This window comes from Phasianus colchicus, chromosome 4, assembly GCF_987193195.1.
Source record: "Phasianus colchicus chromosome 4, bPhaCol1.hap1.1, whole genome shotgun sequence".
In the NCBI taxonomy this organism is placed as follows: domain Eukaryota; kingdom Metazoa; phylum Chordata; class Aves; order Galliformes; family Phasianidae; genus Phasianus; species Phasianus colchicus.
The window spans coordinates 44,265,696-44,287,192 of NC_143439.1; the positions used below are offsets into that span (position 1 = coordinate 44,265,696).

At 34.4% G+C, this 21,497-nt stretch overlaps 1 protein-coding gene across 16 annotated transcripts in view; it reads right to left on the reverse strand.

Moving 5' to 3' along the window:
- Positions 1–1,354: 1,354 nt before the first annotated feature.
- Positions 1,355–21,497, reverse strand: part of PCM1 (pericentriolar material 1) — a 38,165-nt gene continuing 18,022 nt past the window's right edge. For 4 of the 16 annotated variants that reach the window (XM_090139360.1, XM_090139370.1, XM_090139367.1 and 1 more), the window contains 25 exons: positions 20,946–21,077; positions 20,169–20,359; positions 19,473–19,670; positions 18,686–18,908; positions 18,426–18,571; positions 17,323–17,513; positions 16,214–16,391; positions 15,207–15,565; positions 14,529–14,687; positions 13,718–13,774; positions 12,414–12,586; positions 12,205–12,333; positions 11,579–11,699; positions 11,149–11,286; positions 10,774–10,907; positions 9,868–10,002; positions 9,523–9,720; positions 7,813–7,872; positions 5,879–6,017; positions 5,155–5,303; positions 4,770–4,845; positions 3,826–4,079; positions 3,532–3,621; positions 3,291–3,414; positions 1,837–2,195 (listed from right to left, as the gene is read on the reverse strand). In XM_090139360.1, coding sequence (XP_089995486.1) covers positions 2,140–2,195; positions 3,291–3,414; positions 3,532–3,621; positions 3,826–4,079; positions 4,770–4,845; positions 5,155–5,303; positions 5,879–6,017; positions 7,813–7,872; positions 9,523–9,720; positions 9,868–10,002; positions 10,774–10,907; positions 11,149–11,286; positions 11,579–11,699; positions 12,205–12,333; positions 12,414–12,586; positions 13,718–13,774; positions 14,529–14,687; positions 15,207–15,565; positions 16,214–16,391; positions 17,323–17,513; positions 18,426–18,571; positions 18,686–18,908; positions 19,473–19,670; positions 20,169–20,359; positions 20,946–21,077 — 3,810 coding nt within the window. In that variant the 3' untranslated portion in view covers positions 1,837–2,139. The other 12 variants (XM_090139368.1, XM_090139362.1, XM_090139372.1 and 9 more) reach the window with 10 other exon arrangements.

Below are 21,497 nucleotides of genomic sequence, written 5' to 3' on the forward strand. Positions count from 1 at the left end.
TGCTCACCTTTTGTGCTCATGATGTTTCCTGACATCATGTTAACATTTCATGTGTAAACAATATTTTGCCTAAAATAAGCTTATGTCCTCTTTTAGGTTTACCAATTCTGGTGTTCATTTAGTGATTAAAATCTTTCATTTTGTTTCATTTTCACCAGCTTGCAATGTGACTGCACTTCCCTTGTCCTATACATGCAGCATCACAGTGACTTTAAAGCCTGCACAGTAACTAAAATTGTCTTTAAACCTTTTAATATGTATAATTTTGCCTTTACAACCACCTCTTATCTCTGATCTGCCATTTCAAAATCCATTCATAAAAGCTGAGGCTCAAAATCAAAAAATAATAAAAAGGGAAATCACAGTAGAATCACACTCATTTTATTCAAAGTTCATGCTATTTTGGGTATATTGAACCTTCGCTACTACTAAAATGTCTTCCGTACCATATAGCCATATTGTAATACTAACAAAAAGGAAGCAAATTCTGAACTTAAGGTAATCATTACTTTCTTGACTGCCTTGAAAACAGTCTTGTCCTAACAAACGGCAAACCGGATCACTACACTGCAGTAAATATACAGAATAAACTATTTCTAGCTCAACTTTATGACTTCCTGTTACTAGGAATTCTGATATAAGTAGGAATATGAAAGAGCAAATAAAATTTTTATTCTGATTTAGTTTTCAATCTACTTTTCTATGACCCTAATTCTGCCTTTGCCATGACTTTATTAGGTGCCAACTTAAACTTTTTTTTGTTATTTATTAATTTTTTTAAATACACGGTAACTTTAATAGTAATTTTCTATACATCTTCCTTTTTACATCCAAAAACCATTCACAAAGTTAAATACTTAAAGAAAAAATTTTACAGGTATCCACTTACAGCAATTTTAAGTGTCACATGTGAAAGGATATTAAAATTTTCAGCTAAGTTTATCCTGTTTCATATTGAAAAGGAAATAATAAAGAACTGGAAATAATAAAATAAAAAAAAAATAGATGTCTTCTGCAATTAAGAACAAAACAGGGTATCTACTTCACCTCAGACAAATGTGCTGACAGACATTAACTCTACAGGCCATGAACTAGAGTAATTTTTACAGGCCAGCTACACTTAGGCTATAAGGCAAGGAGGAGATGCAGACTATCTACAAGTCATGCTTGTAGAAGACTGAGAAACAGTGAGACAAAAGTTTCTTCTCCCAGGAAAACTAACAGCATTTCTCTGAACAGGACCAGCAAACTATAAACGCATGAACACTTAGGTCAGTTAGTTTCCAACGAACTCCTCACATCATTTTATAAGTCTGAGGAAATTTTTCCAAAAGACAAATTTACAGACAAGTCCAAACTTTATTTAAAACTACAATTTTGAACAAATGTTTAAAATTACTAAACAAGTCACAATAAAAAAGATTAAGACAGAAAAAGAACAGTGCAGCAAAACTGAATAAAAGAAGTTTCAGTTCCAGCTGTTCAAACTGCCACAGGCAGAAGTTAGCCTACCTATTCTAAGAGGCAGCGTGTCAAAAACTATTTTACATTTTTATACACTTTCAGAATTTGTGAAATTAGTGCTGATCTTCCATACGCATTTGTATAGAGTTTACGTATGCAGGTATCTTCAGATTATTCTCATGCACTTAGAACTCCAAAAGTTTCTGTAAAATAAAGAATATACTCATTATTGTCTAGTAGCTAACAAAGCATCAGACAAAACCCTAACCACATTTCAACTCAATAAAGAATATGATCAAGAATGGATACTTACAAGAAATATTTGATCCTTGCCTCTTCTTCATAAGTACTTTAAATCATGGCTTACTTAAAAAAAAAAAAAAAAGCTACAGATACATCCCACTTACATAGATAAACACTGTCTTAGTTGCTGGCTACAGATTTTCTGTGGCACAGCGTTTTTATCCAGACTGTATTTACACCAGGCTTCCGCATTCATATTCACCAGATTTAAACAATGGACTTCTACTAGCACAGTCATGACAAGTAAAATGGTGATGGGCAGTGTATGAAATTGAAGATGCATCTTCGCACTATCTTGGAAGATTCCATGCTGTCACTGTGACTGCAGCGGAGAAATGCTTTCATCAGCTTATGTTGTTTGAGGAATTGGGATTAGCTTGGAGGCCTTGGCTTCTCTGACGTGGATAAGCCTGAACTGGATGCTGCACCTGTATCAGATGTGCCATCAACTATAGGCAACCCAAGAAGAACTGGACAGTGTGTGTGTGTGTATATATATATATATATATATATATATATATATGTGTGTGTGTGTGTGTGTGTGTGTATGTATGTATAGACACACACTCCACAAAAATACGTGTGTGTTTTTCCCTTTTTGTGTTTCCCTTCAGCCTGCAATCAAGAAAGAGAGAGAATCTGCACCCCAACCCTCTACTGCAGCTGATCAGACTCATGGAACATTGTGACATTGTGGTGTTAACTATCTCTGCATTCCTATACCAAACCCTTGCTTTTATTTTCTAATCTTTTTATTATTGTTTTCTTCAACCCACTTCCCATCCCCAGCTCTACATAACCAAAACTTTTATAATAATAAACTGGCTAGGCAAATATTTGACTCTTTTCTGAGACTTGCATCAGGTATCCATAAATCACCAACCATCTCACCTCTGGTAATTGCAACAATACCATAACATTTCACAATATCAGTATCACATTAAACTATAAATAAATTGACTTGTATTACCATAAAGTTTTTGTAGTTGCAGAAGTAGTTTCATGAAAATGACAATGAAAATAAGAGTTTTTCTAACTTGCAGTATTCCTTATAACAGAAATCATTTTATTTTACCCAAAGAGAAATTCTGCTATTCTGTAAACTCAGTAGAAGTTCTGCATTACAAAAAACAGTGAACAATCTGCCAACAAGTTATATTGAGCATTACTGAATTAGACACTAGCAATTAAAATGTAAAATATTAAAACCGAGCTTATAACAAGAAATTTAAATGTTGATTTACAAGTTTTAAAACATTTCAGTTACACTATACAATTTAAATGTTAACTTTTATGATGTTTAGTCAAAGAATCTAACAGGAATGAATATGAGGGACAATGAAGGCAAAATCTTCATTAGATTTTGTTTATAGATTGTTTTCCAATGTGTAATGATAAAAAAAGTACTCTATCAGAACCACAGTGATTTCTATTTTTAGTCAGTGATAACAAGATATGTAAACTCTAACGGTGTTCAGAATGTTTTCCCAACACGTGGAGATGATTTAGAACATAATCCTTACCTGGTTCTTTCAGAGTCTGGGCATCTCCAACTAATTCTCGATCTTGCTGCCCACCTCCATCCAATAATTCATCTGACAAGCTGTTGGTTTGGGCCTCTGATGCTATTTTCTTCAGTAAATCTGCCTTTATAACAGATAAAACAAAACTCAGTTCTGCCTAATTCTTTTTGCTGTCCTGATAAGTAAGATAATATAGGGCACACACTTCTAAATCATAATCCAACAAAACTCAGCAAAATACCTCTGAATAGACTGCAAGTTTAAGGGGCAGGTCTTCAACTTTCACAAAGTCATCCTCATCAGATTTTTGACTATTTCCAGAACCAGCTTCCTGTTAATAAAAACAGTGACATTTAGTGCCACTGTTTTATTTTTACTCAAAATAAAGATTTTTAAACACTTTAAGTAGTGCATCAAACAGAAACACACACATTAAATTTGTACATGAAAAATGTACAAGACTGAAAACTACAAATAATACTGAATAATGAAAAAAAAAGTTCTTTTAGATGCATGTCAACTGAAATATACTCACATATTCATTCACTAACACAGGCGACTCTGTGTCAGGACTGCCAGCCATGGAGCTTTCTGAACTTCCAGCAGAGGATTTGTTTACTACACATGCTGCATCTAGCATTTGTGTTTCATTTTCTGGTAAAGATGAGCTTGATTCTTCTGCTTTCATACTGGCTGTTATAAACGATTCTGGAGTATTCACTGCTAACGGTGGTGTGTTCTCCACCACATTGAGGTAATGAGGTAAAATTGTAGCTGCATCTTGTTCACCTAAAGCCACAATTAAGTTAAAATTTTAAGTTTTATTTTTAATGTTTAGAGACAGTAAAATAGTCTGAGCATACAAGATCACATTTTTCCTTAAATCATGATTCATAGCTACAGATGAGCAATGAAAGCAAACCATACTAGTATTTTCAACAGCAAGACAGAGGGAAAGGAGGCAGTATCAACAGTTAGAAGCAACATCCATACAACTTGGTGGCAATGGTCTTGACAGAAAATAATTTTTTAGTTCTTAATCAGCTACATCTCAGTATAAATCTTTAAACTATAAAATTATTTCAACTGCTAGTAAATGGTAGAATGAGGGAAAAAGCCAGCACCAGACAAATCCAAACATCAAAATACTATAACAGACAAATTACTCAACTACAATTGCGTGTCAGTGGCTGCAATTATCTGAAATTCATGCTAATGTCAAACATCAAATGTTACACACTTATGTACTTAGATTACTTCAGGCTTCCTCTTCAGAAGGTTTACTGTGTCTATATCAACACAGACATATCTACTTAAATGACATTGTTCCATAAAAAAAACCAACCTAACAGCCCAGTAAATTCATGCAAGTTTCATCATCTTCCTTTTAGTTCCATATATCAGACACTGTCTGAGATAATTCTCAGAGTATGCAAATTCATACAGAAGTGTTAATCTTAAGCTTCATACTCGTCTTACCTTTAACATTAACAGATTGTTGTTCAGATGACAAAATATCATTGCCTTTTGTCTTACTCAGTTCCTGGCTTGAAGTCTATTGGGGAAGGTGAAAATGATTTAGAACAAATTCTACTGATCAATTATCATAGTTTATTGTCTAATGCACTCTTCTTTGCTAGAAACACCTGTTCTATGTTTTTGTCTTAACTGGTATTAAATACGTACACATATTTCACAGTATTCACATGCAAGTATATGCTACAAGTATTTACATATGAAATACATCCATATGAAACACTAATATGAAAACAGTGCAACAAGAAAAAGGATTTATATGAAGATACTTTTCTGAAAAGTTATGCAATGGCTTAGGTTTCTTCTGTGTTTACAACTCTGGCGATACCTGTTCATTTTCAGTTGCTGTTTCATTGCTCGCTTGTAATGATGTCTGCACATCAACAGGTCCCTCCTCAAATTCTATTTCTTCATCTTCATTCTCATCTTCTCCACTGCCATAATTAGTGAGAGCTTGGGTTTCTGCTTTTGATAAACCTAGAGGTAAATAAACATAAAACCATCTTCATACTGTAATTACATATTGATCTACCTTGTTCAATTTTCTAAATAAGAACTCTCACTGATATATCTGACAGAGCAAGATGGCTGCAAATCCAAATCCATTTTGAGATTTACTACACTGATTAGTTCTTATTTCAAAGTATTCTTTGATATTATTATAGTGATGATATACTTTAAAGACCCAAATGATCTGCATAAGCTGTGTTGTCAAAAAATCACTTTCTACTGTGTTAATGTGAAATATCTCAGCTATTAAACAAATTTTTGTGAAGGATAGAAATATAAAGGAAAACCAAACCACCAAACCACGAGCTGTTGTCCTCAGATCTACTAATTACAAAGAGCAAAAGCTCCTCTAGTTGAAACACCTAACTCTTAACAAGGTATTAGTAAATACAGTACCGGAGAATTTCTATTGGAAGAGATCTGTCTAGAAAACTTGTGAAAGAAGCTGTTACTAAGAAGCTGTTAACAAAAATTCTGTTGTAAAATTAGTTGGTTAAAACTGTGGTAAAAGCACTGAATAATGAGCCATAGAAAACACTTACTTATTGCCAGTGGGCCACTCTCACTTCCTTCATCTTCCTCTTGGTCAGAAGCATCAGACTTGATACTTTCAGGAACTTCATTACCATCATACGTTTCTAAGCCCTGTACTGGTTTGACAGTTTCAGTCTCATCCTTATCCTAGGAAAACAAGGAATACTGTGCAATTTCATGTTTGTTTATCTAAAGATTAAGTTATGGTTCCCACCCTAAAGAGCAATCTCTTTTTCCCCTCAAAAATAAAAAAATCTACCGACTAAAAGCTAATGTTTAAGGACAGATACCCATAAAACAAGTATCACAAAGCTACTTCAGAAACAGCATCAGATCATACTATGACAGACCACACACTTCAGACACAGCCAGAAAGGACGCAACTGAATAATCAGAAAAGGCTCATATCAATGAACTAGTCTTAAACATTTTTCTTTCAGTCATTAAAAAGAAGAAGTAAGAAATACTGGCATTGTTCCCTTCTACTGATTTTCCTCCACTACTAAAGGGTCTCTAGAAGACGTTACGAATATTCCTAACTACTCTTTCTCATTTCTTTGACAGCTACTCAGCAGTTCCTCTGCTGAATGATATTTAGATATCTTGAGTGAGAAAATTCTATATAAATCCCAAGAAAAGCTTGAAGTTTTGCTCCAAATCTTGCAGGAATCTTTTGCATGGAAGCAAACAAAAACAATGATACACAGATTTCCAATTTTCCTTACAAAGTAGTATCACAAAAGCTCTAAGCTCTAGAAGAAATCACTCACCCTATGCCCAAAAAGTCTATATATGTACCTATATTCAGTTTGGAGAAGAGAAGGCTTAGGGAAGACCTTATTGCTCTCTACAACTACCTGAAGTGAGGCTGTGGAGAGGTGGGAGTCAGCCTCTTCTCCCATGTAACTAGCGATTTCCAGTCTCGGGTGTTTCTATGATTCTGTGCTTTCAACACTACTTCATACATCACCTATATCTTATCCTTGGTTGGATACAAATCTGAAATGCAACCCCTTTCCCCATACACAATGACTTTAAGTGATTTTTGAAACAAAGAAAAAAAGAAAATATTTTAGCTCCTAACGTTTGTTAACTTGGAGAACATACAGGCCACTCAGTACCTCAACTACTCTGTGCCCTAAGGCAGAACATCTCCTTCCTCTTTGAGGTGAAAAAATTACTTGCAAGATTAAAAAAAGAAAATGCTTGTTGTTACAAATAGTTAAGAACCATCTCTGCTCACTGTCCTTGCTACTTAAAGAATAAAGGAATAACTAAATTCTCAATGCTTTGAGTGAGAATAGGGGGAACAGCCCCAGATCAAATCCTATTAAAAAAGAAAAAAGAAAACTTTCATAGCTGTTTTATAATATAGAAAAAAGAATACTAATAAAGAAAACTCCTAGCCTAAAGCTAATAAGGACGTAACACAAATCACTCCAATTGCACAGCATTCAATATTAACTTTGTTCTTTTTAGACTCAAACTATCACTTTTAAAGTAAAACTCATTCTACACAAAAGTTCACCAATTAGCAGTATTAAAGATGCTTATCTGTCTTTATTGATCTCAATACACTTGTTGAAAGATAAAAAGATAATATTTTATAAGAAATGCATCAGTCTTTACACTGGCAATAACTAAGGAGACAATATACAAGTTATGCTTACTAAGGCATACAATAGAGTAACTGGTGAAAGCAGATTTTTTTTTTGTAGTCATTTTCCATACTGTCAACTCAATTAAAAAAAGAAAGTTCATTTACTTCAATGAAGTAAACCACTGAAAATATCATAAAGAAGATAAAAACCAAGATATTTTATAAATTCATAAACACTAAGAAATTGTTTGCTTATAGCTACTGGATTTGTATGATAGAAAACACTAAGTGAACTGTGAAATTATCTGAGGAATAAAACACAGATGAGAAGCATAAACATACTTTGTCCTCATCGATATCTTCAGTAGATGAACAAACATCCACTTGGAGACCTTTTTTTGCCTAGAAGAAATACAAACTGTCTTCAATTCTAGATTGAAGTAACTCAGAAAAATACTGAACCAAACTAAAGCTTCCTGGAAGGCTACCAGAAATGCCAGTCTTACCAAGAACTGCTATGTCAAAACAGTGGAAAGCAACAAGGAATTCTGTATTATGAGATGTTTACATAGACATCTTCATAATTTAAGTGTCACAAAACATTATAAGCATGCTTGGTCTTTTTAAAAATAAAAAATAATAAAAAAAAGAATGCTTATACATGCTGTTTCTCCAGTCTGTGGTTAAATCATAATTAAGCTATGGAATTAAATATGCCAGCTCTGATCAAGACAGCCAGCTATATTTTTAAGCATCGAATCTAAAACCAGTTACTTTGCAGGACTCAAGACAGCCACAAAATAGAGCAAAACCAGATGTGCCTCAGGATCCTGGATCTGAAAACTCTGAATAGCTATATAGAGGTATTTACATGGATCTGTGCGGAACAGCCAGGACCTGCCAGTTCTGGCTCACCTCTGGCTCCACTGAATCTGAACTTACACTTCAGCAGCAACACAAGCACTGACCATAATCCCAATTCAGGAGAATAAAAGAAATGCCAGATCTAAGTTGCCTCCATGCATTCTTATGGTATGGGGTAAACCAGTGCTTCATGTAACAAAGAAATAATCCACATAACATAGGAAATCATTCCCAAATCCCTCTGGATTCAGAGCATCTCTTATAGACTTCCTTAAAGAAGCCAATCTCCTAGTAGGTACAGTACTAGTATGTCTAAGTTGAGGTATACTTAAGTTTAGCTGATGCTATGCTTTAAGCTACTTGGACTTCAAAGCTCATGGCAGATTCACATTAACTTCTGTCGACTTGAGGGATTTTTATTTGTGTTTCTAAAAGAAGACTGAAAGGACACTTAAGTCATAACTATATTACGCAATAAAAAACACTGAGATACTGATTTAATTAAGAGCTACATGAACATGATCTGTTTTAGTGCTTCCTTTGTGAACAGTTCTCATAACTAAAAATGAGTTCCTAAAAACTGCAATACTGCAATTAAGAAATGCCAACACATCTTTACAGTACTGAAGTGGGGAAAAACAACCAAAACCAGCATTGTTAGTGCAGAATATACACTCATATTCTGCATCTTCTCATGTGTTTCTGAAGACAAATTTTACACTAATTCTAGATAGTCATACTTCCTATATATGCCAACAAGTCAACTGTTTCATGACTACCAAGCTAGAACAGATGTTATGAAAAGACGCTTGCTGACTAAACTACTCCAAGGGAAGCTGTAGGAAGAGATGGAGAGATGTGGTACATTCATATGCTAAAATACTTAAATTTGACTACTTGATGACAGATGTTAATACTATCCCATGGCTGGATGCACACATATACCATTTCCCTTGAATCAAAGTCTACACAGTTAAACTTATGTGGCAGACAGTAAACTATAACACAGGAAATCTCCCTTAAAGAGGAAAACAGTTCATGTTTCTACACAATCAATACTATGACTACACAGAAATGGTTTGTTAAAGCAAACAAACACCACTCCTCATATATAAAGTCTGGGAAACAGATACTTAAGAAACTTAGAAAAGCCAAGCTAAAAAAAAGAAAGAAAGAAAGAAGACAAACCTCTTTAGCATAAGATTGTATCTCTTCAGTAGTTTCTATTTTGCGTTTACACCTCTGCTTCACAGAAATACTGTTACTGTCCAAGTCTTGCATGAGTTTAAAAAAGGCTAATTCATTAAACAATACTTCAGAAATCTCCACAAGAAGATCTTCCCCACAATCTTTTAATTTTCTACCAGCAAATTTTGCCAGGGAATCCTGTGAAAAGAAATAAATCTTCAGTTTCCAAAACAAGCTTTCATGCCTCAAACACTGTCATACTGTTAAAAATCAGTTAAGTACATAATAGTTTGTAATCTTGTTTAAACAATTTGGTACCATAAATGCCAACTAAAAATTACTAACCTGAAGAATACTGCCAAGTTGCTTATGAAAGAACTTGACAAATTCTTTACTTTCATCATTCTGTTGTGTAAGAGTCAAGACCATACGTCTTACTGATGTCAGTAATTGAGAAGAACATACTTCATCCATATGTTCCTAAAAAAGTATTACAGAATGAGCTTTGTTAACACTTTAAGAAGTTAATCATCTCAAATACCGAGATATTTTAAACACCAAAAAGATGAAAATCAACAACTTAGCTGTTTCTCAAAAGTATCTCAAGTCACATCATATGCAACAGACTGAGTTAAAATTACCTCAGTTCTCCTGAGTAAGTATTTCAGAAATACATTTTCAAATATTTCTATTCAATTGGGTTAGCTACAAACAAAAATCTCTGCTCATGAGACAAAAGTCCACCAGCCCTGCGCAATCGAGAAGCCTTACCATTTCCTTCACTGGAGTATTTAATCCTTATTTCCTTCTCAGCAATGTCTGCAACTCAGTATATATTGGCAGCTGTTGCTAAGATATGAGTGTTTATACAGAAGTGTATAAAATGTTGTATACAGAAATGTATACAATTTTATACAGAAGTGGAAATTTGAAAGATATTTGACGGTAACCATATATCCTAATAGTAACAACTTTAATTTTTTTAATAAACTCGTTCAAATATAAATCCAATATTTTGGTCCTGCCTTTCAAAAACTGAAATATATCCATATAGGTACAAAATGGAAGCAAAGATACCTGCTTTAGAACACACTAGACAAAATACTAACATTTGAAAGCTACTTTTATTGTCTTAAAACATGGAAAGGCTATCACATTTTCTACTAATTCAATATGAACAACAGTATTCTATGCAAGTGTGCAGCTCCTCTTCCTGTTTTTCTAGTACACACTACTGAAAATAGTTCTTACTTTCAGGAAAGGAATGACCTCTTTCATAATTGCTTTAATCTGCCGGTCAAGCTGCTGAGTGTCTATGCGAGGACATGGGACAGCAGAAACTTCACTTGACTGTGGCACAGAAAGACATTCACTCGTGCTGGGACCTCATTAAAAAAAAAAGTGTACACATCTAAGTCATTTAACATTACTATTAAAGAAATATCAATTTCAAAAATATATATTTTCCTCTTAGAATAAATCATATTTACTCAAGTACATTAAGAACCTACAAAACTTTGTTTTCAATATGAAGGAAGAAGAGAACAATTCAGCCAATTAAATTACTCTTGATATTTAGAATAATTATTCTCTAAAACTAAGTAAAATATGTATATATGTGCATACCTTCTAATTTAGCAGCAGTAGCACCCTGAAAATTACTAGAGCAGCCCTCAGAGCCAAGGGTACTTTCAGCTTCAATTTTCATACGCTCATATTCCCTCATCCTAGCCAAAGCTTGATCTAAGTGAATCACTGTGTTGCCTATATTTAGAATAAAAACATCTTTTAATCTAAATAAAAAGTTTTCAAAGGATAGACAAGAATACAACAATAAAAATTTAAAGCTGTAGGTTTTGAAATTTACACAACTACAGTTGCTATTATGTTCTTTTACACACACTTTCATCAAGTGTCTAATTGCTCAAAATGCTGCATTAAAACCTGTGGTTACATATTAGATCATGAAAGTACACTATTCGAGTAGATGAATGTAGTCATTTCTGGAGAGCAGGTGAAGGGATAATACTTGTGATATAAATCACACAATTCTTACCAAGGTCATCAGTGGCAAAGGGTTCAAAATGTGAAGATGTAGACATAGTGCTCCCATTGTCTGCATCATTTTGTTCACAGTCCTGACATGCTTCTGTAGGGAAGTTCTTGTCAAACGTTTCCTAAAAAAAATATTCATCAGCTGAGTAAAAGCAGAGATGCACCATACTCTCACAGATGTGAGAATGAGCCAGCAACTTTTTTAGCCACATGCTGAGATATTAAGGGCTTGTCACCAGGCTGTCTTATCTCCTGAAAACAGGTAATTCTAGCATGTTTTTTTCAAATACTTCAACTATAAGCAAATAGGAAACTAGGTGAAGGTCTTATTAGTTTTTTAAACAAAAATAATAAATTCATTAGGAACCTTGTAATCAGTACTCGCCCTGACCTTATTCACAAGATATTGGCTATTTTTGAAAATCAGTTTTCAATTTATACTGTCCATATTGTTCTCCATGTTATGTTACTCCCTTACACATCAGTGATTTTTAGTGTAAAGAATTCTACCATGCAAAAGGCTTTTACAAATTTTTGACAATTACAGTCACCACTATGAATATTTTGGTACATAAATTGAAAACAGGAAAAGCTGACAGTGCACTAGCTTCTGAAATGAAAGCTTACATCATCTGTAGAAGCAAGACTTTCACTGGGAGTGAGTTCAGAGTTTGATGCTATCCATGTTGCAGTATTTAGAGATTTTATACATTTCCCTTTCTCGTTGTTCTCAGATAAATGTCTGGTCACTATATCCTGAAAAAAATAACTGTACTGTAAAAAGAACATCAACAATTTCTTCAATTGATACACAAGATTCTAAAGTTTGTGCATACCTGTAAAGCATATAGGGCCCTTTGTCTTAGGTAATCTGTGTTTAGCAGCTGTAGCTCATGGAAAAGTTCAATAAGAAAGTGGGGCCGAGACTCATTTTGAGAAATAAGAGTTGCGACTTCAGAATAAATTGTGTCCCGCAAAGCTTCAAACATAGAAAGATCACTACCAGTTTCTGCAAGGAATAATAATAAAAAAAAATCATCAAAAGATCATTTCTTGACACTAGTCTAGTTGAAAAAAGCCTGCTTGTTATATAAGAGAATTAAATCTCTGTTACACAGATACTTTCCTAAAGCTTACACATCTCCTAAAGGCAATAAGGACTTGAACATAACAAAATAATTCTGAAATCCTGTAAGTATGAAACATACAGTATGTGTATCAATCACGCTTTGTTCTGACAGTTCCAAACAGTATCTTAAGAAAGAATTCCTTATTGAATAGAATATTGCACACACCACGATGTTGCTTTCAATTCTGAAAGGTATTCAGTGCTGAACACAGGCTTTGAAAGCATTTCAATTAAGAAATACAAAGGTCTCAATCTTCCCACACCTCCCACACATAAATCTTATATTTCCATGCACTTCTGATATTTATACAAAACCTGTTACCTCTAAGCACCAAGTTCACAAGAACACAATGTTCTAGTAAGCTCTAATTCCTACGAAGTCTCAAATTCCTTTAAGAATTGAAAGTATCATCCTTATATATACACACACACACACACACACACACACAAAACTCTTCTGTTAATACAAACATACTTTGGCAAGTGTTGAATGGAAAAACAAAGTTAAAATTTGGAAAACTCAGAGTTTAACAGATGCACATTTGTTAGTATTCAAGTTAATTAAATTATCAGCAGTACAGAAAATTTTACTGTAAAATTTGATTATCTACCAATAGTATACCAGCTTTAGCCACAGAGGCAGGCTTTTTCAGTCTGTAATAAAACACTAAAGATTGCTCCCCTTGCCCATTACTAAATTGTAACTACAGATTACAAATGCCTACTTAAATTACTTTTTGTCATAGACCCTATTTTCCATGCATAATTTTGACTGACTGCGAACACGACAGACATGTTATCTGCAACTATAATTCAAGGCAGCTTGTGTTGTTGCATTCCATGCTTATTACAAGTAGCCCCTCTTGCTTCATTTATAGAGAAGCTGTTGCAATTGTGCTAGTTTTGAACATCTGCTAAACAGTCTGAGCAACAGGACCAAAGCTAAGGGAGGCAGGAGGCAGCAGGGGAGAATAATAGGACATTGTTGAAGCTAAGCAATGAATGCATTACCTGGTGCTTCAATGCATGCATTTCTGTTAGACTGCTGCAGAATTCTCCTAGCATGTGCTGTAGGAAAGTGGGGATAGACAGTGATAAACACAAAAACGCGCACCAGAAATTAAGACAGGGTCTATACAAAACAGCAGGAGGAAGACTGCTTAATCATCCAAACCACATCGCTGCTTATTGTGAAAACTTAACAGCAAAGTTTATATAATAAACACTAATAAACAGCTCTCAGCGTGGACACAGTCACATTGACAAAGCTGTACATCATGCTACTACGACTAAAATATCTGCATGATTCAAACAAGGTACTGGCAGAATCTAAAAAGACAAAAGAGTATTTTTATGACACGGATGCGAGAAAAGCAGTGCAGATGGCAAAAATGTAAGGGTTTACATGATATGATTTAATTTGAATGATACTTGATCAAGCTTCTTTAAGCACAAAGAAAACAAGCATGCAGTACCAGATGTCATTAAAATGGTAAACAGTTTCATCTGCTGTTCATAGAAATGCCAACAAATAAGAAATATTTTTGATCAACTAGGATTTTGTCTGTCTTAAGTTAAAGCTTGTTTCTAAATATTTTAATCAAGTACCCAATCTACAGAAAACACACAACATCAGTCAGTACTCAAACATCACATGCATTTACGTTTACTGTAACCTTAGAAATTAAAAAGCACAATCCACATATGCTAAAGTGTATCATTGCTGTCTTGTCAGAATATACTACTTTTAAGCAATAAAGTCATAACTAATTATAGTTACACAAAGTTTACACAACAACAATTACTGAAATTCAGAAAATACCTGAAGACATTTCAGTAGATCTACTGTATTTGATTATTTTTTCCAGTTGTTCCCGATTCTTCTTGCTGAACACCTTTGCATGAACAACATCCTCAGAGTGTTTACCTTTAGTGCTTTTGTAGGGTTCACACACACTAGAAGCACTCGCACTGTCATAACCTTAGGGGAAGAAGTGGAAAGGGAAATTACAAAGAGTCTTCTTACTTCCATACATAGGTTCAAGGGCAATTTCAAGATGAAAAAACAATTATCTTTCAGATTTTCCTTGTTTGTTGAGGTGATACAGCAGCACTAAATTCTCAATGACTGCAGCAGTAATATGTATGTTAGTAGTGTCCCTCTCATTCTAGGCTGATTCCGTATTTTACTGAAATACCTCCCTCAGTAAGTCATCCAGTCAGAACATGAAGACTTAATGAAGAGGAAGGCACCTCACCTCTTATTGCATCTGTACCCACTTATGCACTCAAATCAGGATTCCTAATAATTTATGGTTTTATTTGCTGAAATACTCAAAAACTTTACTGTAATTGTGTCACGAAAATGAATTCCTATTTCAGTAACATGTATTTCAAGAACTCATTATAAATACCACTTATGGATAGTAAATTCTCTGGAATGCAGTGACTATAATCCATGTTCAGTTTGCCACAGCATATAAGATTATTTGCAACCTACCAGTATTCTTAATTCTGCCTTTCAGCTGAGAAGAACTCTTCCTCTTATTCTTTGATTTGGGTGTTTTATCTTTTGATGCCAAGCTTGCTTGAGCTGAAGCTTTCCTAGATTTAAATGTCTTTGTCACAGTAGTTGGGTCAACTGGATCAGGCATACTACTAAAACTCTCCAAAGACTCTTCATCAAAGTTTCTTCTCCTGCTCATATCAGACTGATTTTTATGACCCGAAGAAATGCTCTGAACTGAAACTGGAAAGCCTGCTTTCAGTTGAGACTGATCATCTTTTTTCACTTCCTGGCTATCATTAAGCCAAGTTGATCTTTTTTCCACTTCATCTTCAGGTTGCCTATGACTCCTTCTATCAAAAGGAAAAAAATAACACAACATATTACAACCTGCCTTCTCAGACAGAAGCAGCAGGTATTACCACACAATCAAATAGTTTCATCTGTAGTGTAAGATATCTGCCCTAGTTACTCAGTCATCAGCTGAACACTGACATTTAAAAAACATGTAGCAAGTTCCTTCCAAATGGAAAAATGAAGACATCTGAAGAAATTCACATTTCTGACTGACTGCAACCTGAATATAGTTATGTACCTTGAGTACACTCAAGTAGTATTATAAGACAAAACACTCTCTAAACAATATTCATTACTATCTACAGTAGCATTACAAAAATAAAATCACTTTGAAGTATTTGCATCTTCTTGTTATTTTGATTGCTCAAGTTCAAAACAGAAACCTTCCTCCACAGACAAAAATATATCACAGAATACTGCAACACTACATTTAAAGTTGGAATATTCCTAAAACAGTACATGACTTAATACACACAAATGAAAAGAAAAAAAAAACAAAAACACCTTGAAGCTTCAAAATTAAAGCTCATCTTGAAGTTAGCTTACTTTAAACATAAGTTCCCAAAAAGAACCCTAGTCCTGTGGGGCTGAAACAAGGTGTAACAATAGTGATTACAGGAGAGTTGCACTGTGACAAAACATGCCTTTGGTTTTCTGCTCCATTAGAGGAACTGCTTTCAAAAGGTTTGGGGAATGCCATATACTCAGTTTTTCCAGAAGTATTATGATCTAAAGGATGTTGCTGCTGCTCACTGCTTTGTGGGAAACCACTGTGTGCAAAATCTCCCAAGCCAGAAGGGAACACCGGATTGTAGTTTATACCTACAAAATAAACAAGCATGCCATAAGTTACTACATCATTTATCCACACACTGTAAGTCAAGTTTGAGATACTGAGCGGCACCATGTAACACTGAAACAAAAAAAATGTGGTGGGGAAATAAGAAAAAACTACTCTCGCCCTGAAAAGGCTGCCAATTATGAGAATTTATCTTCAATGCAGGTTTCAAACATCACTGGAAACTACACATACCACTACAACCCCACAGACATTTCAAGAATATTCACTCCTACAAGTGAGGTAAAAATTATAAGTTCCTAAAAAGAAAACAAAAAACCCAGAGTTCTGTGTGACTGAAGACTACCAGTTCTTCAGTGATTAAGTTCACAGGAAAATTCCAACTGTGCAAGTATTCACAGGGTCAAAGAACATATAACGCTTACTTTAACTTTAGAATCTTCATAGAAGTAACAAATTGAACATAATTACTCTTCTGCATAGATTCTGTAATTCTGTAATTTAAAATATATTCTAAAATAGAAAATAAATTTGAGAGACATAGCTGGTAGCTTTCAGATTATGCTGATTTTCTGAAAAGGATAAAGTATATTACTGTTTAAGACAAATTAGGAATCACCTTTTTTTTTTTTTAAAGACACAGCAGAATACATTATTTGCTCATTTCAAGTTAAGCAATAAAAGATTTGGTAATGAGATTAGGAACACTGTATCCAAATCAGTAATTACTCAATATTTCTGATATAAACAAAAATTAGTAACACGTTGCTATTTGCCATATTTCAAAACAAGCACTCCAAGTCCTAACCAAAAGGGATATACACTTCTTTTCATTTAAATACTAACTTCAAGTACTCCAATTTCAATCTGAAGGACAAGACAGAATTCCATTAAATGAGAGAATAGAAATTAAAAAAAAAAATCATTATTTTTCACACTTGCAGTAATACTCACCTGGAGCAAATGAAGAAATATTAGTAAATCCTGGTATATTAAACAGGTTAACAGGCGGTGGAGGAAAGCTGAATGGACAGAAAACGGGAGATGGAGGTGGTGGTGCACTACTGCCTCTCTCTTTTCTTGATGGCTTCTCTTGACACTGTTGTTCTTGCTGGTGCATTAGATCATTTAGCATTTGTTTCAATCTTGAAAACAAGGAGGAAAAAGAGTGCCTCAAAATTTAAACAGCACAAGAGAAAATAACTTGATAGAAATACAATAACCAGCAGGATGGTACAGACAACGCCAAGAAAAAAAACCACAACTTCATTAATAGAGCTTAACTACACTAAGTAGTAATGTGAACAATTCTTAAACTGAAATTCCTTGACTCAACAGCAATTCTGGTACTAGATAACCATAGCCACTAAGTGCATCCTTAATGCTCAGGCTGACAAAAAATTGTAAATCTATACTCAGTAATTTGAGATTTGTATTTCATCTGTCCATGTAACCATTTACACACACAAACTACGTTTTCAGTACATATATAAAGAAATTCATTTGGCCAGTCAAAAAATAGCTCTTATTTAATCCTGAGCAACAGACACACACAGTTTAAAATCAACAGATCTGTCATTGTGGTCATGTTCACAGAAATTAAACATGCTTGTGAGAATGATAAAAAAAAAAGTCACTCAGCAAGAAGTAAGCAGCTTGAAAACAAAATTAAATGGAAACAACAGAAGAAGCAAAGTATTTGCAGCAACTGCCATCTAAATTACTTTAAAACATTATGTAAAAAGGGCTGGTAACTACATATCACTTATCAAGCACAAAACAGAGATGAAGATCTTGAAATTTCATACCATGAAATGAAACTGCTACTGTTTTTATTTATTTACTTTAAAAAGATTGTTTTTTCAGAAGATGTAAGCAGTACATACAAATGGAGCATTACTATGTACAAATCATGACTGAAAAACCTAAGCAAGGACAAAGCTTTTCCAACATCTTTCCATGACATTTAGAATCCAGAATCTATCCAGGTCATCTGCCAAAAACCAAAGGCATATACTGAAGCATTTCAAATTATACAGCTAAATCCTAATACAAACCTTTGGACATTATTCTGCTGCCAAGACAGTTGAGTATAACACTGGTTTAACTGATGCATAATAAGATGTACTTGTGAAGAAGCAACATTATTGGGCATCATATTATATGGGCCTGCAAGCAAAGTCTGCAGAAAACAGGAGAGGGTCTGTGGAAAGAAAACAAATAACAAAGACCAAATTACCAAAATTAGAAGTTATCGCTAGAAAAATTTAGGAAAATACTGAGTTAGAACACTGAGTTAACTGATCTTCATGCCTACCTGCTGATCTTGCATTAAAGTCTGGCAAATGCTAACACTAAATTCAAGTTGTTTCTTCAACTGATTGATCTGTTCTTGCCACTGTTCTTTTTCCTCCACATAAGAAAGCTCAGATATCCACCGAAAGTTTTCCTGGCGTCTCATACTGATGTTTTGCTGCTGCCTAGTTTTAGACATTGGCCGATAATTCCCATCTGCTGAAAGAGGACGGCAATTTTTCCACCTAAGGCAGGGAAGGAGCAGAAAGGAAGGATGAGAACAAAAGCTGACATTTCAGACCTTCATGTTAGGGATGCTTCAATCATCAATGTTTCAGTTGCATGTAGAACAATCAACATAATACAAATGTATAGTAAGAAGCAGCATAAAATTCCAAATAGAATGTCTCATGCATTAGCACTGATTAAGTTTGTTTTTCCTTAATAAAAACCAGAGGAAACTAATTATGATTTCCTGAATCATTGATTTTGAAGAGACAGCATAAAATTCACATAAGTCATCTTCTGCTATGCTGACTGAAACACAACATGAGGAGCTATAACACAACACAACAAAGTAACTGAATGGCAGGCAAATATTTAACACAGGATTACAGAATAATCAAAATTTGTCATACACATTGTAGCTACAGAGGCTAAGACAAGAAAATGCCACTGTATACATCTCACTAGCACACAAAGAAATTTCACTTTGATCTAGTAGGGTACTTTGCATTTAGTGCAATGGTCTTTCCATCCCTTCCAAAAACACTCTCACAAGTATTAAATTAAAAATTAATGCCACTTACCTATCCTTATTTCCTTTAAGATAATACACACTTTCTGGTATTTGGTTATTGGGATAAACGGAAAAGCTGTCATTCATACTTGGCGCGTCTTCCTCTTCTTCTGCCTGGTCAAGTCCATCAGAGAGATAACCATCTTCATCTCCATCCTCTTCATCTAGTGCACACTGCGTAGAACCTCCCCAGGTAGCCATTGTCCTACTGAGCATTGAAAATGAGACATGTTTAGGAAAGACGTTTTGTTTGTTTAAGTTTATAGCAAACTATTAAAACAATCTCTTGACAATTACAAGTCCACCAATTAATCAAGATGCACCAAAATTCATTTATCTAACAGAAATGAAACTAGTACTCTTCTGGTATCAGAACTATTGAGTAAAATATCATGCTGTTTTGGAAAATTACTCTCTCTACACATGTTGTAAAGATGAGGAAACAATACTCCATGCATTTGGCATTTTCCATGTATTCCTCTCTCTTCTTTAGTGAAGAGAAGAAATACACTGTGGGAAAAAAAAAACAACCCTACAGAACTGGGATGTTACCAACTTGGCTTTAGAAGTCAAGAAATCCATCTAACGTTGTAATACCATCATCCGACAATTCTCAGACAAAAATGAGAAGTAACTCAAGACCAAAACGTCACAAAACAACAAAAGCACTCACTGACCAACAGCAAAGAGGGACTCATGTTCTTACTTCTCTGTCCTACTCTGCTGGGGAGTATGCTGAACTTCTGACCCCTCACTTTTAACTGATGCAGCAACAGTAGATATTGTTTCTGCCAGTTCTCTCCTCCTCTGATGTTCAGCCATTAAAGCTTCAAGTTGTTTTCTTCTCCGTCGCAATTCTTCTCTTAGAATTTCATGTCTTCTCATCTCAGACCATAACTGTTTCCAATAAAATGAAATGCATCAGAGTATAAGCAAACAAAAAAATCTCAAGTAAAACTTTATGATTTCACTTTTTGATACTATACTGACATTTTTGTCCAGGGACTGATATTAATCACACTACAAAAATGTATCCAAGAAGGAGCCATCTTAGGAGCCATTTTAAAATATAAAAAGGTAATTAAACAAATGAGGATAGTTACTTTTTTAAATAAGACAAATAGCGCATGTTTCATGGAACACTTTCTAATCCCACAACTCATTTCAAAGGTTAGTCAAGAAACATTTTTATCAAATATATTATTATATAATGCTGTAAATGCACATTATTGACCTCTTACACTTACAACGTAGAGAAAAAAAAATCATATTCCAGGAGCATGAAGAAAAGTACAGCACTATCAATATTTACTTCTTTCCAGAAATGAAGTAAATCAATTACGTATATTTCATTATCATGGCTACCATACTACACTCTCTCCATGTGAAGTAGTTAAGATAATGTGTCTAAGTTTCCTAGAACTTTTTTTTTTTTCCTTTCCCTCCCTCCACATAAAGTACCAGAATATCAAGTATGAAATACCTCATTGCCTACTGGTACAGATTCACCAAATTCAAGTAAAGGCTTGCCAGCTGTGTTACACTCATTCATGGCTGGAGTTGAGGCTGCTGGTGAAGTCTGTCTATTTGCTGGACTGTTACCCAGGCCAGCAGACTGAAAGAAAAGGCAGAATGGCAGAACAGCTCAACTTTCTAAAATTCACAATTCAGGCTTTTTCAGATAGCAGAATTATTTAGTAATTCATTGAGAACCTGGATTTTAAAATCCATTAAGTACTTACTTCAAAGATTAGTCAGAAACAAACAAAAATTGTTTTTAATGTATTATAGTATAATGTTGTAGATGCATGATGTTGACCATTTACTGCTCATTTCATAGAAAATCATCTTTAAAGAGTATGAAAAAAATACAGTACTGCAGTTCATTTTGAATACAGAAAGTGTTGATCATGTTTATGAGACAAAGGATTGTCTGACAGCAGCAGAACTGGCAAATGACTAATAAGAATGAAGACGCAGTGACTAGCCGATACAGTAGACAGACAAATTCCAAACTAAAAATAATATAGAAGTC